General features: G+C 41.3%; 2 protein-coding genes across 3 annotated transcripts; one reads left to right on the top strand and one right to left on the bottom strand.

Moving 5' to 3' along the window:
- Positions 1-1,935: 1,935 nt before the first annotated feature.
- LOC103315845 lies at positions 1,936-3,128 on the top strand. Its single transcript, XM_008206695.3, has 3 exons — positions 1,936-2,308; positions 2,429-2,569; positions 2,709-3,128. The coding sequence occupies exons 1-3, from the start codon at positions 2,189-2,191 to the stop codon at positions 3,042-3,044; spliced, it is 597 nt and encodes a 198-aa protein (XP_008204917.1). The 5' UTR covers positions 1,936-2,188; the 3' UTR covers positions 3,045-3,128.
- A 2,578-nt stretch (positions 3,129-5,706) lies between these two features.
- On the bottom strand, positions 5,707-21,994 carry LOC100678531. 2 transcript variants are annotated; one of them, XM_008204497.3, is made up of 10 exons: positions 21,489-21,994; positions 13,442-13,677; positions 13,023-13,332; positions 12,627-12,951; positions 8,451-8,637; positions 8,195-8,368; positions 7,575-7,804; positions 6,776-7,064; positions 6,522-6,706; positions 5,707-6,202 (listed from the first exon to the last, which is right to left on the bottom strand). In XM_008204497.3, the coding sequence occupies exons 2-10, from the start codon at positions 13,662-13,664 to the stop codon at positions 5,813-5,815; spliced, it is 2,313 nt and encodes a 770-aa protein (XP_008202719.1). In that variant the 5' UTR covers positions 13,665-13,677; positions 21,489-21,994; the 3' UTR covers positions 5,707-5,812. The 2 variants fall into 2 exon arrangements, with proteins under 2 accessions (XP_008202719.1, XP_003424783.1); XM_003424735.4 differs by having other exon boundaries at positions 21,481-21,994.
- Positions 21,995-22,373: the final 379 nt, after the last annotated feature.

Below are 22,373 nucleotides of genomic sequence, written 5' to 3' on the forward strand. Positions count from 1 at the left end.
TGTTACTCTGTCACTCTGTTTTAACTGTTTGTAATTGTGGCTTATTATATTTGTTATAATATTATTCATAGGTGTATCAGTGGTACACCTTTAAATAAAATTATAACAAATATCATAAGCCACAACTATATACGTTTGTATTATGTAACATCTAATACTTATATAGACACACACATCCATCGGATAGGCTGCAGAGTGAGGAAAAAACTACTAACAAAAACAGTTTGTATGTATACTATAGATTCCTATAGTATACATACAAAATATTGCGGGAAATATCTGTATGTTAATAGTTAACATATAAATTTCATTTCATGGCTATCGTGCGTAGTGTTGCGTGCAGATGGCGTTTCTCTCGCACCGCCTAACCTCAAAATCCGTCATCCTCTTTCATACAAAAAATATTCTTGAGGGTTTATTTATCATAAATAATCAATAAATCATTAATAATAGAACGAAAACAACTGAATATACCTAAGGAAGCATGCAAAGTGCCTTTGGAATATAATGTCAAAATTTTGAATGTTGACATTATATCACTGTAAAGTTACTCAGCATTAATAAAATTCATACAAATGTGTTTTCTAATAATTTTTATCTGGTCAATTCATAAAGTCTATGAAAAATTGTAAAGGGCAGTCATATGTTAACTATTAACATACAGCTATTTGACATATAACATATCTACGTTAACTATTAACATACATATTATTGGCTCAAATCGAACATGCCTATGTTAACAGTTAACATATATGTTTGCTGCAATGTTATTTTTCTCTCATTAAGGGTGAGGTGTTCAGCACAAGTCGGAGTCGATTGCTGAAAATACTCACCCGAGTCTGAGATAGCGTTTCTTCCCATGGTACATACCGTATTTTTTACAACGAGGGCATAAAAGGACCTCTTTTAACGCCAGAAAGTAACGTAGGGAATCGTGCATTTCAAGTCGTGCACAATAGAGTTATTTTTTGTGTTTAAAGTTCAATTTTAAAGAATTTATAAAATTTGCAAAAACTTAAAAAACACGTATTTAAAGCGGGAAAAATGGCTTATTTTCATCCTCGGGGAAAAATGATTTTTTTTCCGCGCTTACAGCGGGGACACGTGATCTAGCTATTTTTTCCTCTAGGGGAAAAATGATTATCACACGTAAAACAAGTTTTAACTTGGTGCGATGTCAAACTTCGAAAATATCGCATTTTAAAGAATTAATTTGTTTATAACTTCTTATGCCCCACTTTTTGGCCAAGAACCCTCGAAATTCGGATTCAGCAGCAATAAACACGTCTAGAAAACTTGGGTTCAGGTGTCGATCTAAAAGTGGCCACCGAATGTATGGTGGGCTCCTGGACTACCAGCAGGATTAAAGTACGGTAAAAGAGATTCAAAGCTGTATAATCAGCAGATTAAGTATAGTCCTATAAGTCGTGTGTCCCTATATGTTATCGCTGTCAATCGCTGCTGAGCCTTATCCGCAAATCATCTGTTCTTCAGAGGAAAAGTTTCGGTAAAATCGTCTCTAATGATGGTCATGGTGCACCTCAGCCAATAAGAGATTATGGTTACAACCCCGTTTTGAAGGGCTCCTGCTCGCATTGTGTTGCTTTCGGGGTTTTTCTACCATTAGTACCTGCACCTTTTATGAGGTTTCATGTTACTCAATCACATACTGCCAGCAGGTAGAATTTTAAGCTACACGTTTTTCAAACATTTTAAAAACGTTTTCAACCATCAGAGATAGGTATACAATATGTACTGCATACATATTGTATGTACAGAGTATTAATTTTAAAATGATAAATTTTCCTACAAACACGACCGACTCACGCTAATTTCTCCGACAACTTTATTTGCTTTTATAGTCAGAGCGCTGGTGCCATCTGAATGTAAATTTTGAGCTCCCCTCAGTAACTTGGAGTTTTTTATCTTTTTTGGGATGCTGCATCGAAATTTGTTGGTTACGTAGCCCGACTCAAAATTTACACTCAGATGGCACCAGCGCCCGGATTATTATCGTTTTTAATGACCTTTTTGGTACGTGCAGTTGCATTTCGTGCTACACGTGTACACTGCTCACGTGAATGCACAAACTAGCGCGAAGGTTAGTGAACAATATAAAAGGTATTACGAGTTAGCTCACTTAGTAGCCATAATTTGCGCTATGGAGTTTGCATGAGAGAAGACAAAAATGTATCAATTCCTGTACATCGTCGTGTTCGTCTTAGCTTTCACAATCGTGAATCGAGCAGAAGCTGAAAAACTAAAAATAAATCAGAAAAATAAGAGAACTCAAAATCTGGAACCTCAGGTAGGAACCATTTTTAATAAAAAAATCATTTTAATAACGAAGAAGTGAAATAAAGACATGCACTTATTATTGTAAAATATCTAATTAACTTTATGTTACTTAAAAATTCTTGTTCTACAGATAAAACTGATAAGTTACAAGATTCATAGCTTAAACGAAAAATATGCGACCATACATTCCTATGCAATCAAGAAAGAGAACGCTACGTATAACAAACTCCAAAAAATAATGACTATAAATCGGGATTTTCCGCCCGTTATAGTGAGTATTTTATTGCTTCCTCTCATACTAATCGCTTCGTATATTAGTAATAGAGTACATTTTAGAATCATTTTGTAATGGATGACGATAACTTACCTAAACAGTGTATTATAAGCATTTTTGTCGTATTAATTTTTAGATTGACGTTAAGGTGTACGCTACGGATAAAAATTACGAAAATCCGAAACTTCTGCTACATTTGGATGTTCCTCCTTGCTCAGAAAGTCGTTATCGTGAATTTTTGCCTAAGGCTCTGGTAGTACCTAAATCCATGTTACAAAGCAATTGTTTAAAGAAAGGAGACTTAAATACCGATGACCTTGGGATATTCAGATTTGATGCATTGATACCTAAAATTCACGAGATCAGTGACTACTACAAAGTTGATTATAATATGACTACGGTTGATGATCCTAAGGAAATTATAACTGAAGAGACCTTGCTTACCGAATGGGGATATTTGCATACTCAATAAAAAAAAAACCATATAGACTTCGTCGTATGTTATACGTAAAAAGATCAATCAAGAATATTGAATAAACAGTAATTTATGAGCAAACTTTTGTTGTACAATACATTATTAATTTACCTTTATTCTACTCCTTCCTAAAAATTTTTAATCTGGATGCCCAGCCATTTCTTGTATTCTGCTTTTTCTATGTAATTCGTTGCATAAATCTTTAAGGGTCTTGTCAATTTTAAATTGAAGCTTAATATTTAGCAATTCTCTATGCAAAGAATTGCTATTTGAATTCGAAAAGTTATATATTTTATAAGCGATTTTGAACTTTACATACAAGTATCCGTAAAGTTCAACTCTACGTTTGCTAAATAGTCTTCATAAGAATAATATAGTAAAGCCGTACTTTACGGCTACTCTATCGAAAAATAATACGCTACTCGCTTCATTGGCGCATTTGCTAAACTCACGGGAAATTAAAAAATATGAAAATATGCGTGCAACTATTCAAAAAATTAGGTGTGTACTAAATGGCTAAGCGGAGATTTTTCGACCTCGCATGATCGAAATAGTCGTCTTAGACTCACTATCGCGCTCACCTTCGTGCCAACTTGCCTGTGAGGCGTGGTTCACAATAAGGCACTATTAGTGCAGGTAGTATTATTATCCTACTTGAAGATTGCGGCTTTTACTCATAAAAATTCCCGATTATTGTTAGTGTGATTCGTGTAAAGTTAATGATAATAGTGTATTTCTATTTCTTGCATGAAGGACTCGCATAAACACTTCAAAATGCGTAACTTTGTTTTATACCTTTCTTTTTTTCTAATAATTATATGTATTTATGAAAGCGTGGCTTTTATTGCCAGTCACACCCTTAAATTGAACCTGTATATTAATACAATTTTCTCTAATGTGAAATGCTAGTACCAAGACCAACAGTAATAACGCGTCCATTAGGCGATACAGCAGGACTGCGATTCTGTGCCCAGGTACCTCTAGGCATGAAATTCGAAGAGTTTACGAAAATATTCACAATCTTTGGACCCCTAGACCATATAAACTTTATTCTGCAAAAAAGTCAGGAACAGAACGTGTTACACAAGAAATATCTGGCTTTTGTCCAATGTTTGGATCACATCGACGCGAAAAAGTCTATTGAACTCTACACCTTATACTGAATAGTTGAAATTGTAAAAATTAAGCTAAAAATTACGCCAATTCTTTGGCACGTAGCTTCCCCCAACTAAATTTATAGTTCTGATAGATAAATCATATTGTTCAAATATATACAGTATTATTAATGCTGTTTTTAAATATTTTCAATTTTAATTAATTTACTGAAGGATCAATTTTCTCAGCAAAGCACTATGGTAATCAGAAAGATTCAATCAAAATATTGAAAATAGGGGAAGGATGACACTTAGAGGGGTGGGGCGCCCTGCAGTTAAGTAAAAATTTAAACCTCAATATTTAAAATACCATAGGGTTCTCATAACCTCATAAAACCATGAATTTTCAAAACATTCTGAACTTTAATTAGCGAGTTATTATAAGGTTTAACAAAAATATAGTAATTTTCAGTTATGCGTTATTATTGGTTTATAATTGTAAACCCGCCTCGCTCTCCCTCTCGAATTAAATACACTAAATCAATTGAGAAATTATTATACCGCTTTGCCAATCGGAGCAGTAAACAAATTAATTATGAATAAAATAATAAATATAAATAAAAAATATGATCACTTCGAAAAGCACATACTGTAAAGGTTTCAATATTGTTTACCCTGTTGAAAAATGCATATTTTTATCATGCATTTTTTGTGTGTAATTCCTTATGTACTGATTCGAAGCTGCGATTTGTTGGCAAAATTCATCTAATAAAAATGCCTGCAATAATTCTTCGTTTGACTTTCATATATCGTAATGTATAACATAAAAAAAGAAAATTCTTCATATGTAGGTAACAACATAAGTTTATTCTTTTATAATACATTACGTGTATATTGTCTCATCAAAATTTATATAATATGTTATATATATATATATATATATATATATATATATATATATATATATATATATATATATATATATATATATATATATATATATATATATATATATAGTTGCGGTACAAAATGTACAAGTTTTATTATTTACAAAGTCGGTTATAATATAATTGTGTATATGCGTATAACGTGATTAACAAAATGTATCGTCTCTCTCTCTCTCTCTCTCTCTCACTGGGATTAATTGAACACGGAGTTAAAACGTTAAAACATTCGTACCTGCAAATCCTCTTTCGTTTCGGATCCAACAACCGTTCAATTGGAGGATTCCGCTTTTCACTTTGCGAGGCACGTGCTAAAATAAAAACTCGAAAAAAAAACTTTTACTTCAACACTCATTATCTGCGTGTACAACGATTGGCTTTAACGACTTGACAAATTAGCGTTTCTCGCCTTTTTCAGATTCTTACATCCTCGCAAAGTATATAGAATTACTACAGTTATTCTCTTGTATAATGCACGTTGAATATATTAGCTGATTTCACAAGTCTTTCTTTCAAAATCGATCCACGCACAATAGTTCGCGTTCATCGCGATATAATAGACACTGTATTCATGAATGCGCGACAAATAAATTATAAATCATCCTTTTCGATCGGCAAAAATTATATACACACACACACACACACACACACTCGCACGCACAAATCTTGTATATCCTTTCGAAATACTGATTCCGACTTGGAATAACACACGCACGCGAAATAGTTCTCAAATGAACTCGGTGACGAAAATCTTCTTGAAATCGGGCGCGGAGCCGCCGATGTCGTGCCTGCAGATCTCGCCGTTGTCGAGGTAGCTGATGTCCGAGCTCCTGAGGATGCTCTTGAGGCTCTCGATCGAGAGGGTCGGTATCCGCGCGCCGACGGCGCTGCTGGGATGATGGCAGTATCCGTTGTTGAACTTGTCGAGGTCGTTCAGAGAATAGCCCGGGCTCATTTTCTTCTTCAACTGGTACGACTGTATGACGGGCTTGGATCCGTTCCCCTGTAATTGCTTGTTCGCCTCGACGACCATTCGAGGGGTGAAACAGCGCATGCTGCCTTTGCTCTCCGGCGCTGCGGCCACGCGACTCGTCAATTGTTTCGGCGCGCATTGTTCCTGCAACAGAGAGAAAGAAATTTTCGTTCGAGGCACGTTAAAAACGCGAAACGACTATACAAGTATAGGCTGTTGCGCAAGAAGGAAAGAAAGAATTGCGAGACGCGCAGCCGTCCCAGGCATTCATCGGCTAAAACGTTGCGACGAGCCTCTATGTCGCGCGCTCGCGACCAAGTGGGTTAAACGCTAGCTTACGCGCGGAAAGTCAAGGACGCGTGTGCTGCAGAGTAGATTAGCTTCGTCGCGTCCCCCATAGGAAATTACAGGGACATCGCAATTGCGTCGAGGTAAACAAATGTGGGTGGTGGGTAGTATATACCTTGGTAGATTTGCGCTGAAAGTACTCAAAGTCGTCGTTGGCGACTGTGGTGACGGAGCAACAGCTCCGCGGCCTGCCGCTGCGGCACGAGCTCATCGTGTCGAAGTCCTGGCTTTCGAGGTCGCAGCTCTCGTCGTCGGAAGTCTCGTAGCCGGCTTCCTCCTCCTGGCACTTGCCCTCGTACTCTAAAATTTTATTGTTGAATATTCATGGATTTAAGGCTTGTCCGATTGAAAATAGTTAGCGGTACCGACCGGCGTTATTCCTCCTCGTCTGCTCGAAGATGTGCAAGCTCCTCTTGATGGCCAGTTCCCTCTTGACGTCGTAGGTCTTGGAGCTGACGAACGGCAGTTCGATTCTGGGGTACCTGGGGTGGATGTCGAAGCTCTGGTTCCTCCTCAGTGCGGCTGCGTGGTTTCTGGCTCTCTCGACTTGCTCGTGCTGATGCTGCATGACGCTGCGGGTGTTGCTGCGACGAGGTATCTCGTCCTCGCGGATCTCGTCCAGGCTCTTGGCAAAGTGCCTCAGACGTCGGGCTCCGTACTATAATCGCGATATTATCGTAAATGCAAATGTCTATTAATTAAAGTTTAGAAATTGGCAATATAACATAACTTGAGCAGATTATATTTCAGGGTAGAGTTTCTGCACTACACTCTAAACCTAAAGTTGAAAATTGGGAAGTGATAGGATTAAAACCTACGTTTTAAATTTTATAAGTATTTAAAAGTAAATGGTATCCTCGCAGAGAATTAATTGATGGATTTTAATCTTTATGCGAATCAATCCTACAGATTTACACTTAATTGTAATGCTATCATTTTGAGGATATCAATATCACTTTTTAATATTCATAAAGTTTAAAATGTACGTTTTAATCTTTTCACTTCCTGATTTTCAACTTTACGTTTAGAGTGTAGGCATAATTATAATTTTTAAATTAAATAATTTACACAACATTTTCAAATTTTTTAAAAGTCGATCCATCCAAAAATAATGCCTCTATATTATAATATCTCCAGTAATTAAATCAAAGCGATATTATAAACCTACCCCATACGACTGTTCTTCGAGTTGCATAAGATTTTCAGTGCTGGCCTTGCAGCTGCTATTTGCTCTGCTAAGATTTCCGCGAGATTGATGCTGCCGCGAAGGCTGCTTGCTACTGTTATCCAAGTTCGCGGCTTCGTAGTTGCTTTCCTGATGAGCTATCGAGGCATAAGTGTTGTTGTCGTACTGATGTGGAATTAGACCCAGCTGCATAGTGCTTCCGTTGCATTGACCTGTTATAACAGATCAGCTGTACTCTAGCTCATTTTCCCAATTATACGAGCATCCGCTATAATCGCATGATAAAGTAATTAACGCGAGCGATAAGCGAGGAAAGTTGTAGCGCAGTATTATCGATGCATTATAAAATTACATTATTATTCCCAATTAAACTTTATTCGTCCGAGAAAATTCCCGCAATCTACAATTTCTGGCATAAAAGACTTTTTAACAATAATTTTTCAACACGCATCTTACATAAAACGTCTATTGCATTGAGAGAAATTTCATTTTGAAACAAATTTTTATGCGTTCTAGCACATTGTCCGCCGACGCGTAACGCTGAACATAAACAATAAGCCGAAGAATGCCCGAGTGTGGGTGTGCAGAGCGTATATACATACCTCGGGACTGTTGCTGCTGCTGGTTGTGCAAACGACCGTAGAGGCTGCAGTTGGCCGCTGCGGCGTTAACCGCCACGTTCGACTGCATCGGGAACTTGAGCCCGTGGTTCAAATTCAGCTGGAGCTTGTACTCGTTGTCCTGCTCGAAGTGGCGAAACTTGCCGTCGACGCCACCTGAGATTTCGTGCGTTATTTATCGAGGACGAAATATAATTATTATTTTTATCAAGGAGATAGAGTGGACATCATCACGTACATATGCCATGGCTAAGCCTCGTCGCGCGATCCTGCTTCGTGTAGACCTTGGCTACGTAGCGGCAGAACATTTTGTCGAAGATGGCGAGAAAAATTGGCAATAAGGTATCCTTGAGCAGCGGCAACCACGACGCCAGGTTCTGAGCCCTGCACAAGTTTCCCAGGATGCCCGGCTTTAGCGATACGATCTGTAGCAGAAGTGTTGGGCAATATTCATCAAATGGATATCGATGTTATTATTTATAGCCCATCCGTCCACATCGACTCGGGAAATAGGCCATTTGTATCGTATTTATCGATACTATGTTAGCTCTTAACTGTATACCCTCTGATACACAACTATAACTCTGTGAACACTACCCACGCTATGCAAAATAATTCAAATTTTATAAACTGGGATTTTGAAATGAAGAAATTTATAAAACAGAAGTCTCGAATTGAATTATTGCAAATAAGGGATATTGAAATTTTGTTTTTCAATATTATATCTTTCTAATACTCAAGGACTCCAAATTTTAACTTTCGTAGTGAATCAATTCGCGATTAAGCAGTAAACATTCAAACGCCAAGCTTTATATACATATCTTTAAAAATGTACTGCCGACATCGCAAAATTGTTCACCGCAGCTCCATCTAATTACAGCCCGTCAGGCACACGCTTTCAATCCGTCGATCATTTCTAATAAGTATTCCCATCGCGCGATGCGTATCAGTAGCAAAGCGAAAAACGAAACTGCCGATCGACTCGAGTCTAGATCCCGATGCGCGTGTGACTAGAAAACAAGCGCGGTGCACACGCGGCTCGCATGCGAGAAACATATATCCATCCCACGTGGTGTCACGCGATGAATTTGAATTCAATAATTACGCGCCGCGGCGAGCTGACTTTCACGCGGCTGTCCTTATTAAGCACAAGCGCGGATAAATATGCATAACGATATACACTCGCGTGCGTTATTTGTATTCGCCACAGTGTTCGCGCGCTCCTCCTTTCGATCTTTCAGGCATCGCTTTGTTTTCCTTTTTCATGCGCCGTCGCGCGATTATACTCGTATCAGCGCTGAAGATTCACTTTCTACTTATATGATGGGAAAAGCTGCGCTCTCGGGTTGTACCCGCAGTTTTTCACAGCCTCGATTTTCATTTCCACTTGCATTTCTAATGCCCACACACTTGCACGATAAATATAAATAAATTTGTCCAGTTTCGCAAAAAATAACCGAAATACAACGTAAACGAGAAGATACGCGCATGTAAGTAAAGAAATTCGAGCAAAAACACACGTAATCCATAGCCGTCCGAGCGCGGACTTTCTAAACTATGTATCGGCCCGTACGATCAGCAAAACGTAACCCACTGTATTTTTCGTTCTTCGCTCCGCGATCGACTTCTCATCGCCGATATGATTCAACGTATGTACAGTCGCGCCGATTCATATGCAAACCATCGGCGCGATAAAAGTATTTTGGAGTCGGAAAATCGCTCGAAAAGAATTCGCACCGATACGAGATTTCACTTATAAGAGAGAAAAGGAGCGATTTCGCTGATTTTTTTATCGACGGCTCGCGCACGCGCGCTACACACGTCGTGTGCGAGTAAGTATTTTTCTTTCGAAGCAAGCATGCGCGGCAGAGATGAAAAATGCTCGTTTGTACAAGCGGCTGTGCTATTATCGAGAGATTTTTCTCTTTGATTTATTATATGGACAGCTTTGTAATTAAGACGGTATACATTTTACTGAAAAGTTAATGCGATTGATTTTCAAATGAACGACAGCGAAAACGACTCGTACAGTGAGATCTCGTATCTTCCTATACTTCTATATCAAGTGTCGCGGTAGCGCCACGAAGGCGAGTTTGAGAAGCAAACGAAGCTTTGGCGCCCGCGACACTACTTACTTCTATATTGGTATCCGAGATTTGACTTTTAAGAAAAACGATACTTTCCGTAATTGTTTCTAAGTAATTTTTATATATTATTACATTCGTGTGCTAATCAGTGATTTTTAATAGAAGAGGTAAAAAAAACGCTGAAGTTAGCTGCGCATCAAAAAAGATAGGAAATTGCTTTTCCACCTTTTTTACATATCCTCACAATCCTCATATCATTGCGGGGTTACATACAAAAAAATATTACTGCGGCGTCCTATTAAATTAAGAGTTTATATTATAGGTATAAAAATCATTCAAGAGCGGTGTCTAGGAGTAGAAATAATTCAAAAGGGGTGTATATCAGAACAATTAGTGATTTCATGTTAGTGATAAAAATGTTACAAAAAAGCTGTGTTCAAAGGGTTAAAGGTTCTTATATTTTATTTGTACGACGTCGAATATGAAATACTCGAAAAAATTTACAAAAAAGAATTAAAATCTCTAAAAAAAATTAACTTTTTAAAAAGTAAAAGGTTAGGCGAGTTTGTTTAGATTGTATTAGAACGACATACAAACACCATAAGTACAATGAAAAGGGCATGGCGAGTTAAATAGTAACTATCTTGAGAGTAGCTCCTTGCTTCATTACGATTAAATATAATAAACTTGACTTTGTTTGATTGATCTCAGTTCTTTTCTATCTGTAATTTCGTTGCGGAATATATCAAACTCGCCTAACCTTTTACTTTTTCAAAAGTTAATTTTTTTTATATAATTATACACGCGTAGTTATATATCCTCGCGGTATTATTATGCGTGTACGGTATATATAGCTCCCGCGCGAAACAATAGCGCATTTAATATTATACTCGAATAGGAAGCGAAGCGACGGCAGATTCTCAGATCATCGCTTCCTCCTCATTGACGAGACGTGAAAAGCATTTCTTATTGTTTATGAGCTCGTGAGTAACCTGCGGGCAGAGATTAGAAGACAAAGAATAGTGTATCTGTAAAAGATTTATAAGGATTGATGAGTTAACGTGGGGAATAAAAATAGGTGAAGAAAAGCGATTAATCGATATTCTAAACTGGACCACCAGCGCGATCGGCATTGGTTATGCTCCAGATCTAATTTTGGACAAGTTTCACCCTATTATCTATAACGATATGATAATATATCCATCGAATTTAAGTGTTATTATATATTATTTTAAACTACGCGTATACGAAAGCACGTTTTTTCTCTTTACTAATTATCGCACCTCGGCACATCCGCGAAAAACTCGAGTAATATTCACGCTGTACACAGCTTCACTCGAACGCCGAAACGACGTAATAAAAACTGCTCTATCCCCAGCAACGGCAAGTGCGCTTTCACAAAAACAGCGGCGGCGGCGGCGGCGATGCGCGAGCGAGTAAGTATCCCGTTAAATGTACCGCCGCCGCGACATTCGCCCTTTCACGCGAGCGAACGAGAGCTACGTGTATATATACACACACACACACACATGTATACGATATACGCACACACGAGTAGTCGGTGCGAAAGAGAGGTCCACTTCCGGAAGTCGTAGTCGACACAATCGAGGCGCCGTTTCCGGCACGAACTTGTATAAATATATACTCTAGCGCGCGCGAGTATCCGCCAAGCGGTTTGAAATTTTTCTGTGTGTTTTATATCTATACTCGCTCGATGTGGAGATGGGCAATCATATGGATGATGGAATGTGGAAATTTTAAAACAAAATATTGCACATATTATATAGCGACGTTGAACGTTGTTGCAATAATGTTTTATCGAATTGATGAGGCAATTATCGTAATCTAAACTAGAACTGGTAAAAGATAGCGCGCGACGAGGGTTATGAAAACGTAACGAAAAGCGCGACCTTTGCGATTCAAGTGCATTTTATTTGCATAGTGGATAATCTAGAAAAAAAAAGTCTCATTTTTTTTATTGTATCAATATACAGGATGCAGCATCACGAGTTTCGTCAACTCGCAGTGACTACATTTTTTTTTAACTCCGCCCGGGTATAATTCACCGCCTATTCGCAGCTGCTTCGTGGAACCGACTGAGCGCAACGCCACGTGTACCATTAAATTCACTTTTGTTACTTTTTATTATTATTATAATTATTTTTTTTTTTTTTTCAACATCTGCGTCAAACCGCCCGTTTCAAAACGATCCCCGTCATTTTCATCTGTATTGGGGACCTTATAATTACTTCACTTTCTCTGCGTTACACCTTTCTAGAAACCGCGAAATCGAACGTTTAAAGTTATGATCGGTTAATATAACTCACCAGTATCGGCAGGTGATCGAAGACGTAGCAGACGAAGAGGATACTGTAGACCGTGGGCCATCCGCTGTTCTCGTCGGCCACCCGTATACGATGGCTCTTCTTGAGACAGGCGCGACTGTTGGTGGAACCACTGGTGCAGGAGCCGCTCGAGGGTTCCCAGTGTTGCTGCTGCTGATGCTGCTGCTGCTGCTGCTGCTGCTGCTGACACTCGAACGCGCCGGACGTCGAGTTCTTCGAGCTGGCCTCCGATAGATCGGACACGCTTTTCAGAAGCTCGGCCTTCGGCGAGGGACGACAGACGGCTCGGAACATGGCTACCAGCAGACTACGGCAGGGGCGTTCGAAGTTGTATTTTTCACTTCATATTACTTTGAGCAGTTGTGGATAATGGCTCACCTGATCAGCGTCGCGACGAGCAGGATGCAGCCGAGTCCGTTGAAGAAGAGCCCGTACTTGGGCGATATGTCGCGCGGAAGAAAGACGCACGTCTCGGGCTCGAAGTTGAGGACGCCAGTGATACCGATGCACCCGCTGATAACGCTGAGACTGGCCAGATGATACTTCAAGTGATGCTTCTTGATCCTAGTGGACGGCTCCTCTCCACTGCGTCTGACGGTCAACGCGGCGAAAATCGCGATCGACGTCAGGCTGAGCTGCTGGAGGATACTCGACGAGTCGATCAGCCAGACCAGAGTCGAGCAGAATTCTGCGAAACGAAAAGAAAAAAAGGAAACATCGAATTTTCGTTAGAAGAAATTTTCCAAAGCGCGCGGGCGATTCGTTGCACAAAAGAGAGAAAGTTACGTCGTATATACCTCCGAAGTGATTTGCCGGATGGATGAGCGTGAGTATCGCGAAGAGCAGGAGGCCGAGTTGATGGGCCAGGCTCTGGGCGAGTATCGCCACGGTTAAGACGTCGATACGACGCTTCGCTGCCGCCGACTGATTCTGATAGATCAGTAATGACCAGGACAGCAGGAGGATACAGATCGGCGAGCCGACGCATGTTGCCAGCCATTCGCCTACCTCGCTTCTCATTGCGCCGCTGCAGCTGGAAAGTGATTTATTTATTATTATTTTTTTTTTTTAACGTTGAAATATCTCATTTTTTTATGCAAGCATTTTCCTATACATTTCCGTGAATTATTAGCAAATTTGCATGCATTTGAATTTTGAATATAAACTCCGACATTGTTATTCCTACTAAGGAATTATCGGGAGATAAAGACGTTGGAAATTACATGCATTCCGATCTAGCGATATACCGATGCATAGCTCTCAGAGTGCATCCGCACTTATGGAAATAATGAATTATCGCTATATCTGTAGCTGGTATGTGCTATAAGACGGATGTTCAATTGATTTAAATTATTGTTAGGGGGGTCCGGAAGTCGATTAAAAATTTTAATTTCGCTCCAGAAAATATCAAACGGAAAAAGAATTAATTTACGCATAATTAATAATTAATAAAAGCATACAATTACGAAAAATCAAGTTACTTATGCCCTTCGTTCTGTAATTATATTGTTATACTGTAACTATAATCGGAACTATGAAAAATGATAGACGATTACAGAACGAAGGGTAAGTAACTCTTGGTTATTCTCAATTTTGCTTTAATTGTCATAGGTATAAAATAAATTGTTTTTTCCTCTGCTTTTTTTCCGAACCCCTTGAATAAATTTAGTAAATACACCTACCACGAGAAGAGATCATTCAACATCGAATAAACGTTCATCTTGCAACAAACGAGAAAATTAGTATCAGCTCAGGTTCTCTAAGAGCGAATATTACGCTTCCGTTATTCAGTGACCAAACCAAAAAAATTCCCAATTGTTACAGTATACCTATACTGCAAAATCGCCAGTACAGCAACCACATTCGAAAAACTATCCGCGCCAGAGAGTTTAAAATCGAGTAAAGCGAGTATATACAACCGCGGGCGAACGCAAGAAACAACCCAACGGCGCAGAGATATTCGCATGTATATGAATTCGGCCGTAAAACGTAGGAGCTGTTCGCCGTATAACGGAGCATTACACGCACAGAATAGCGTATCGCGCGTGAGAAAAAGGCTAGCGAAGCCTTTGGACGCAACTGACTCGCCTTATAATGAAAAAAAAAATAAAAAATGTATCTACGCCTTCGATGCCGCGAAGCAGCTTAAAAAAAATCGTCGAGCTTCGCTTTTATTTGCAACGTCGTCTCTTCTCCTTTCTCTTCGCACACACGCGGAAACGAATTTTCCTTTCTCGCTTTATAGCATATAGCTCTCTCTCTCGAGACCTCGTTCTTTCGTCGCGTCGACGCCTTTTTTTATAAACCACCTGCAGAGTATAAATTCGAAAGAAAAATACCGGCTGTACACTATTGAGTTCGAGTTCGGCGCTCAATTAACGGGCGAAAGTACGAGTTCGACCGAAAGAATTTTGAGCGCCTGCACCGCTAGCGTAATTGCGAAAATAGCGTACTTGCGGTCGTTCTTATCGCTGGGACAATTTTTATAAAGGCCTTGTGTTATTGCTGTAGCTGTTATACACTCGGACGAAAGTTTCGCGTTATCGCGACAGAACGACGCGATGTGTACAAGGATCGAGAGTCGTTAACGGGCAGCGACACTGCGGTATTGCGAAAAATATTAATCCGCATCATATACGTAGGCAACGCGCCAAGGCGTCGTGATTTACATAAGAGAATGTCGAGCAGCTATATAATTAACGTGTTTCTACCCGCCTCTGTATGGGTGTTTCTTATATATATACACCGGCGATGTCTGTTGTGCAGCGGAGGAGATTACCGTTGCTACTACTATTACGGGCTTTTCCGAGAAATTAACGAGAAAAACATACGACTCGATATAGGCATCTTACGCCAGTTTTCCACTTTGGCTCTCGTCGTATTAATGTATAGAACAAAGTGCGTGCGCGCCTTGCACGACACATTTACCTACATTCCGCGCAGCTCTCGCTCTGTCTTGCAGCTTTTACTGCTGCTAAGGCCGATAGATATAGCCGATTCTGCTTATAACACGCGTGTATGATGAGAAAAATTTAAACATCGAATATCGATTTTTTTCTTCGGTTTAGCTTGGTTACCAATATCAGCGCCGTAAACAAACGCAGAAACCTTTGTCTCTGCAGCGACGCGAGAGAAGAGAAAGGAGCGACTGACACTCGCGATTTCCCACGCGCAGCTATGCCTAGGGAGCGTCCTTTTTTCCAATATCTATATATATATATATCGTTGTGCATATACGTGTCCTCCGTTGCATCGTCTTCTATTGGAATCGAAACGAGTCAAGGGTTCGGCAGAAAGAGCCGCAGGCGTCGATTTTCCATTTTCTCGCGCGTGGTGTGTGTAATAATAGCGATGTAAATAATAAGCCAGAATAAATCCTCGAGTCTCTCCGCGTCAGATGAGTCGTGACGCGAATATTATGCAATTAGAAACGCTTCACGGAATGCAGCGCCGCGCTGACAACTCTGACACTGCATACCGCCACTCCTATATACGCGAACACTCGTCGAACAATTTATTTCAAATTTGACAGCGTATCGGAATCGAAACTTGCATCCGTCCCCGGATTTAGTCCAAAAATGAGGAAAAAAAAGATGTGTGCATACGCGTCGTAGTGTATAGCGTAACGGTAAAGCCGCGTATGCAAATAGCGCGCGAGGAGTGGAACACCACCGCCGCGCCTTCTCCGACTATATACCTGGATACCTAGATACCGATTCGTCGCTGTGGAGCCGTATGCGCTGTATTATTATGCGCGAGATGCGATAAAGGAAGAATCGGGGAAGATATTATTATGGTAGGTATCTCCGTTAAAAAGCTGCTCGACCAGCTTGGAACGAGAGGTCCGCGAGTGTAAGTGAAATCGGTAAGGTTCGTGTACGATTTCCACCCGAACCGAGTATAAAGAGCACTGGAAATGATATACTAATCGATAATTGCCAGCTCGCTCGACTTCCGCGCTATATCTAGGTCGCATACCTGATGCGCGGAGATACGACGGCGATTATAAAAAACAAAGCGTTCCCCTTTTCAGATTATATACCTATACACACGTGTATAGCGATTGGTTCGCTGCATCAGCCTCTTTTCGAAACTCGCTGCCGTGTGTATATACTATAATAGAGGCGAAAGAATGCGATCGCGTGAAAGTATATAGACACGTATACCTATGAATGTACAGTAATCCGAAAGACGCCGTTTATGCGGGTATGCGCGCCGGCGAGCTAAAACGCGTGAGTGTACGCTTGTGTGGCTCAACGAGCGTAGCTCTATAGCTCCGCATCGGTAGATGGATGCGAGTTCGAGTTCAGCGGGGCTTTTAACTGCGCCGGTTAACTCTCCGATCGAGTATCGATTGATTTTCACGAGGCTGCTGCGCTGCGCTGCAATGGGGATTTCGCAACTTTTGCCGATCATGCTTATTGGGATGTGGAGTTGAGCTCCCTTATGCGATCCTTTTATTATGTAAGAGGATTGAGTTAACGATGAGGACAAAATTTAACGCGGAGAATTAAAATTGAAAATCAAAGTGTGAGAAGACAACGATATTATGCGATGTTTCATCAATTCCTATACGATTGCTCACAGTGATAAATTAGACCGACGAGTCGCTGCGCAGCCGCAACGAGTAGAAAGTTGCATCGTTACGTGTATAGATAGGTATGGGTTTGCGCTGCAGAGCTGGCTTTTTTACGACTCGAGAGGCTCGATTCGAGACTGCATGCCTCGGCTGAAATGTCACTCCGCAGATGTTCCAACGACGGAAAACTCGCGGAGAGAACTGGATGAAACGAAAATAGTATAGCCGATGCACTCGAGCTTCCATTATATATCAACTATAGTCGCGTTCTACGAATCCTCGTTGCATATCTTATATAAAATTACCGTAGGTTACGCGCGCTGGTTCCGTCACAAAATCGCGCACTTCACACAGATATACTTACGCGCCCATAATTTCGTTTATCATTCGACCCACGAGACAGAGAGAGAGAGAGAGGGACAAAGCGTCAAACACAGAACAACGAAGAAAATTTCACTCTGCACATAACGCAACGCCGCGTGACATCGCCGTATTTTTTTTTAACACTTCGCAACACACGAGAGCTGGCGTTAGAAAACGAGGCGTAAGTGTACTTATGGAAAGGTGTGTATAGAGGTATAGGTACCGAGCCCCGTCGGCGAACGGTCTTGAATTTCGTCACACTCGCTAGAGCTGCGCGCCGACGGCCCGCGAAGGATCGTATCGCGATCGTGAGGTTATATCTATATATACTTAATCGCACCGGCGAAGCTGACTCGTGTCGAGGTTGACCCGATGCCGACGGATGCTGAGATGGTGAATGTTGAATTGGATATTTTTATTATATTGGCTTGTGCCACATGAGAATAATCAACGCACATTTAAATGATTGATTCATTCCATGCACTTACAGTAGAATATAAACCGGAAAAATAATCCCAAAGGCAAGTTTCATCGACACCGATATGTCTATATACTCGCTTCTATCCAGCTCATTTTAATTTCAAAGTTGAAAAAAAAAACCCACATACGCGAGGCGCGCGCATTTGTACACCATAAAAGCAAAACTTTCACCGCGCGGCGACCGGTATATAGCCTTGTCTAGCGTGCATAGAGTATAAAAATACGTCTTTTTTGTCGTACTCTCTTTTCACGACCATAATATAATGTATCCGCGATGCGCACAAAGTGAAATAATACTATTGAGCGAACGATCGTCTAACATCAGCTCGCGTCTGTGCAACGCGTAAGTATAATAACTGCAATCTGTGCGACTCCGATGCTCGTTGTAGTTTATAGATATTACATTACTCGTGTGTATCTGTGAACAGAGAGGTATAATCAAGCAAAGCGATCATTGCATGGGGGTGACGATTATTTGTTTATGCATTATAAGTAGTTCTATAAGTGGCGTAGGCGGGAATATTCGTTCCAGCGCACATCGTATGACCGTGTGACAAAGTTTTCGAAAATTAGATAATAATCTATAATGGCGTGTACATGCATACAGACGAGAAAATTGAGGAAGCGGCCGATCAGGGAACGAGGCAACGTTACGTACCCGCATTTTACACCTACGTATACCTGCTCGCACAGATGGATTGAAAAAGTTTTTTAAAAAATCGTATGAATTAACCGAAACAAAAAAAAAATAAATAAATAAATCCCAAGTGACATAATACATTCGACGAAGATCGAGCGAACATTGCGCCAGAAGCCGGCTAGATGACGCCCATGATTATGACCTCTGCAGTCGCACCAATTAGCCGGCCGGCGCCCGTCGCGCCTAAGTACCTCGTGTACACGTTACGCGCGCTCGTATGTGTTTACGCGACGTTAAATGTGTGTTATGTTACGGTTCGGACGCGGAAAAAACGCGGCCGTGTGAAAAAAAGCCGCTGGATATCCGCGATCGTGAAAGCTTTTTTATGTAGAAAATATTATTAACTTTGAGGGCTTGAAAGCCAGTGCGACTCCGAAACTCGTGACAATAAGTTGTTAAACTGTTCGCGTCAAGGGTCAAATTGTTCACTTAGCAGTTCCAGCGCAAGTGGGATAATTGAGGGACAAAACGGCGATGGAAGGACGTCGAGGTGGCCTCAAAAGGTGGCCAGCATCGATGCATAACGGGATGATGGAGCTGTTATTAAAATTCCTTCCCGGTCCTTTAATTCTCATCAAAATATTTTATCCGCGCACTGCTACTTTTCGTTACTTTTCCCCCTCTAAACTCCAGTACAAAAGAATAGAACAGTCGAGGAACGAAGCCTATTCAATTTAATGATTTCCACAGCCTTCCCGACATACTTGTCATAAACTTTTTTTTTTTCAACTCAGAGATCAGCTTTAATTGCTACCGACGGACGGCAATTCAACGTCGCAGAAACTTCGCTAACGAAACAATCCGCGGAGCCTCGAGCTCACGCGACGACTAGCGTCTCTCTCGCTCGTCGTAGCGGAATTTCTGCGAGAAAATCAGAAACAATATGCTCTCTCTCTCTCTCTCTCTCTCTGCGGTTCGTCGAATTTTTTCACGGCTTTGTCGTGCGAGATTTATCGCTGAAAAGGAACATGGCATTGTTGTCTCGTGAAACTGTTAAAAATTTGTGCACCAGAATTTGATTAAATAACTCGTATATAGGAAGTAGATTTGCACCCATTACGGCATCGATTCTGTATAACACTTTATGCTCTCATATGGATGCACTTATGTACACCGTTACTCAATCGATCTCGGCGACTTTTTTCCTCAACTTTCACTCGATCCCTCGCTCGCTTTTCCCACACCGCAACCTTCCCGGAGCAATTAATTTTAATCTAAAAGAAAAAATTCATCTCCAACAATCAGTGCAGCGACGAAGAGCATCAGCATTGCACGTCATATCCCACTAGCCCTCGCGCCTACGAGAGATCAGATCGAATCATCGCTGCAGTCCCCGTGTGAACTCGTGCGTATACGCACGCAAGGTAGAGGTCACATAGCACATACAGCAGCAAGTTAACGCATGAGAAAAAGAGAAGCGCAGCTCATCGCGACTCTGATGCTACACAGGTATACAGCTCGCGCGTCGGCCGATTTGTATATAAGCGAGGAAAGAGCGGTGAAATGAATTATACCGCGTAGCGGCGTTCCGAGAGATGCACTGCACAAAGGAATCTTCATTCGCTCTCGCGCTTAATGAATTGTTCCTTCGTTATACGAGCGCGCGTATCAGCTGTGCGGGTTAGATATATTTATAAGAGCTGAGATTAACGCAGCGCAGTCGTGGATTTCGATACTGTGAAAAACGTTAATTCACGCCTGGCAGGCTAATTAAAATTTTCATGCTTCATCACGCTAGCGGTTCCGTCGCATCTGCGCTGCTGCCTTTACTGCACAATGCTGTGTATAGGCTGGTATTATATTCGAAACGGCGTTAGCTAGATTTATTCAGTTGAAATTTCAATGCTCTACTGCTCGGACTCGTAGAAAGTTTTACAACTTTATAGCCGAAACTCGAGATGAATATGTGTATAATACATACGCATCACGTAAATCAGTATAGTCGAACTCGTCGAACTCGTTGAACTTGCGCTGACGCGAGGAAGCGCCGAAAGCCGATTTCTCTCCGCGCGTCGTCGCATCAGCTATATCTAGGCTAATACGGCACAGCTGCTCGGCACGCGCAGGCGAAAAAAGAAGGAGGGAAAAATGTCAGCCGCTTTCAAATTCCTTCTCTCTCCCGCACGCGCTCGCGCAGATAGTCGTGTATTATCGGTATTTTCATAAATTTGCGCGGCAAATCCATTTTCAAACGCGAGTTATGCTAAGTGAGCCGCCGCAGCTCTAATCGTTCTGCGCCATTATTCTTGCGGGAACCGTAAATTTTTATACCTTACACGAGTCGAGAGTTTTGTGCCTGGATTTTTTTTTTTTTTTTTTTTTTTTTGTTGAAGCTGTCGACGCTTTGGTGTGTATCAGCTAACCGGGATTTTTTACGCGCTTAAAAAACTGTTCGTATTGTCGACAATTCGATAATCCCGCAGATTTCCTGCTCAAATTACTGCGAGTGTCTTGCATTCCGTAATTCTCCGAAAGAAACTGTTTACTCCTTGTGTTATCAGCGCGTTAAATAATTTACAATTTCATTGATACCTACCCGTACTACATTTAACGAATTGCAAAATCCCGTCGCGCGAGGATGAGACGCTTGCGAAAAAAGATCGCAGTAGAGAGCGCGCAAGAAGCCAAAGGTAAAATCGTCGGCACTACGTAATAATAAGTCAAGCCTCGATAAGCGATCTGCGGCACGACGCTCCGAGTGTAAATACACATACTCGCTCACTTGTAGTATATGCAAGCGTTGAAAGTGCAGGCAGCAGCAGCGGTGTTCTATATCGTAGCTGGCAAAAATCAAGCCGATCCTCTCCCCTGCTGGAACAGAGCGGCTCCTTCACTAGCCGGCGACGCATCCAGAGCCGTGTTTTAGAACCTTATTCCAACTCGACGGCCGCATCGATGCTCCTTGCGTATAGATTTTCCGACGAAATTCAAGTGCTCGGCATGGAACACGGCTCATCTCATCGGAGCCGCGACAACGTTCGCCAGCCGCATTCTCTGCGGCGCTTTTTTTTTTGGCCTCTCTCGAGCAACTGTGTGTGCGAGTATCAGAGCGAGCGCTCCTGGAAATATCGCTCTACTTCGCGGTGAGAAGCAACGGCACTGAATTGAAATTTTCTTTTTTTTTTTAAGGAACCAAAACAACAAAATATTCCCTGCACTTCACCGAGGACGACACACAGCAGCCGCGCGCACGTCGTTCGCAGCCCGCGGCCGGGGACAAACTGACGCGCTGCTGTATACACTCCGGCGCTGTAGGTAGTAGTACACCGCTACCGCCGAGGCGGCTTTCATATTTGGGTCAGCGGCACGGGGAGTCGTCGCGCGCGCGGCTATAAGTGAAGGTGCACTATATTTCGAAGCGAGAATGTAAAGTGCGCGAATTTAGTATTGTTTAGGTTGAAGATTCGAATGCTTGTGAGAAACAATTTGATTCGTTGACACTCTATAACGCTTGATGGAAAATTAAGTCTGTATAGTATATCAATGTAAATATATTGTTGTTGTTGAACGTTTTTTCGATGCAAGTTCCGAAATAGCAACGGACGTTTACGCGAGCAAAACTCGAGCTTAACTCAAAACCATGGTCAAAAATATCCTAATTTTATTG

The sequence above is a fragment of the Nasonia vitripennis genome, chromosome 5 (genome assembly GCF_009193385.2).
Source record: "Nasonia vitripennis strain AsymCx chromosome 5, Nvit_psr_1.1, whole genome shotgun sequence".
Taxonomy (NCBI): Eukaryota; Metazoa; Arthropoda; class Insecta; order Hymenoptera; family Pteromalidae; genus Nasonia; species Nasonia vitripennis.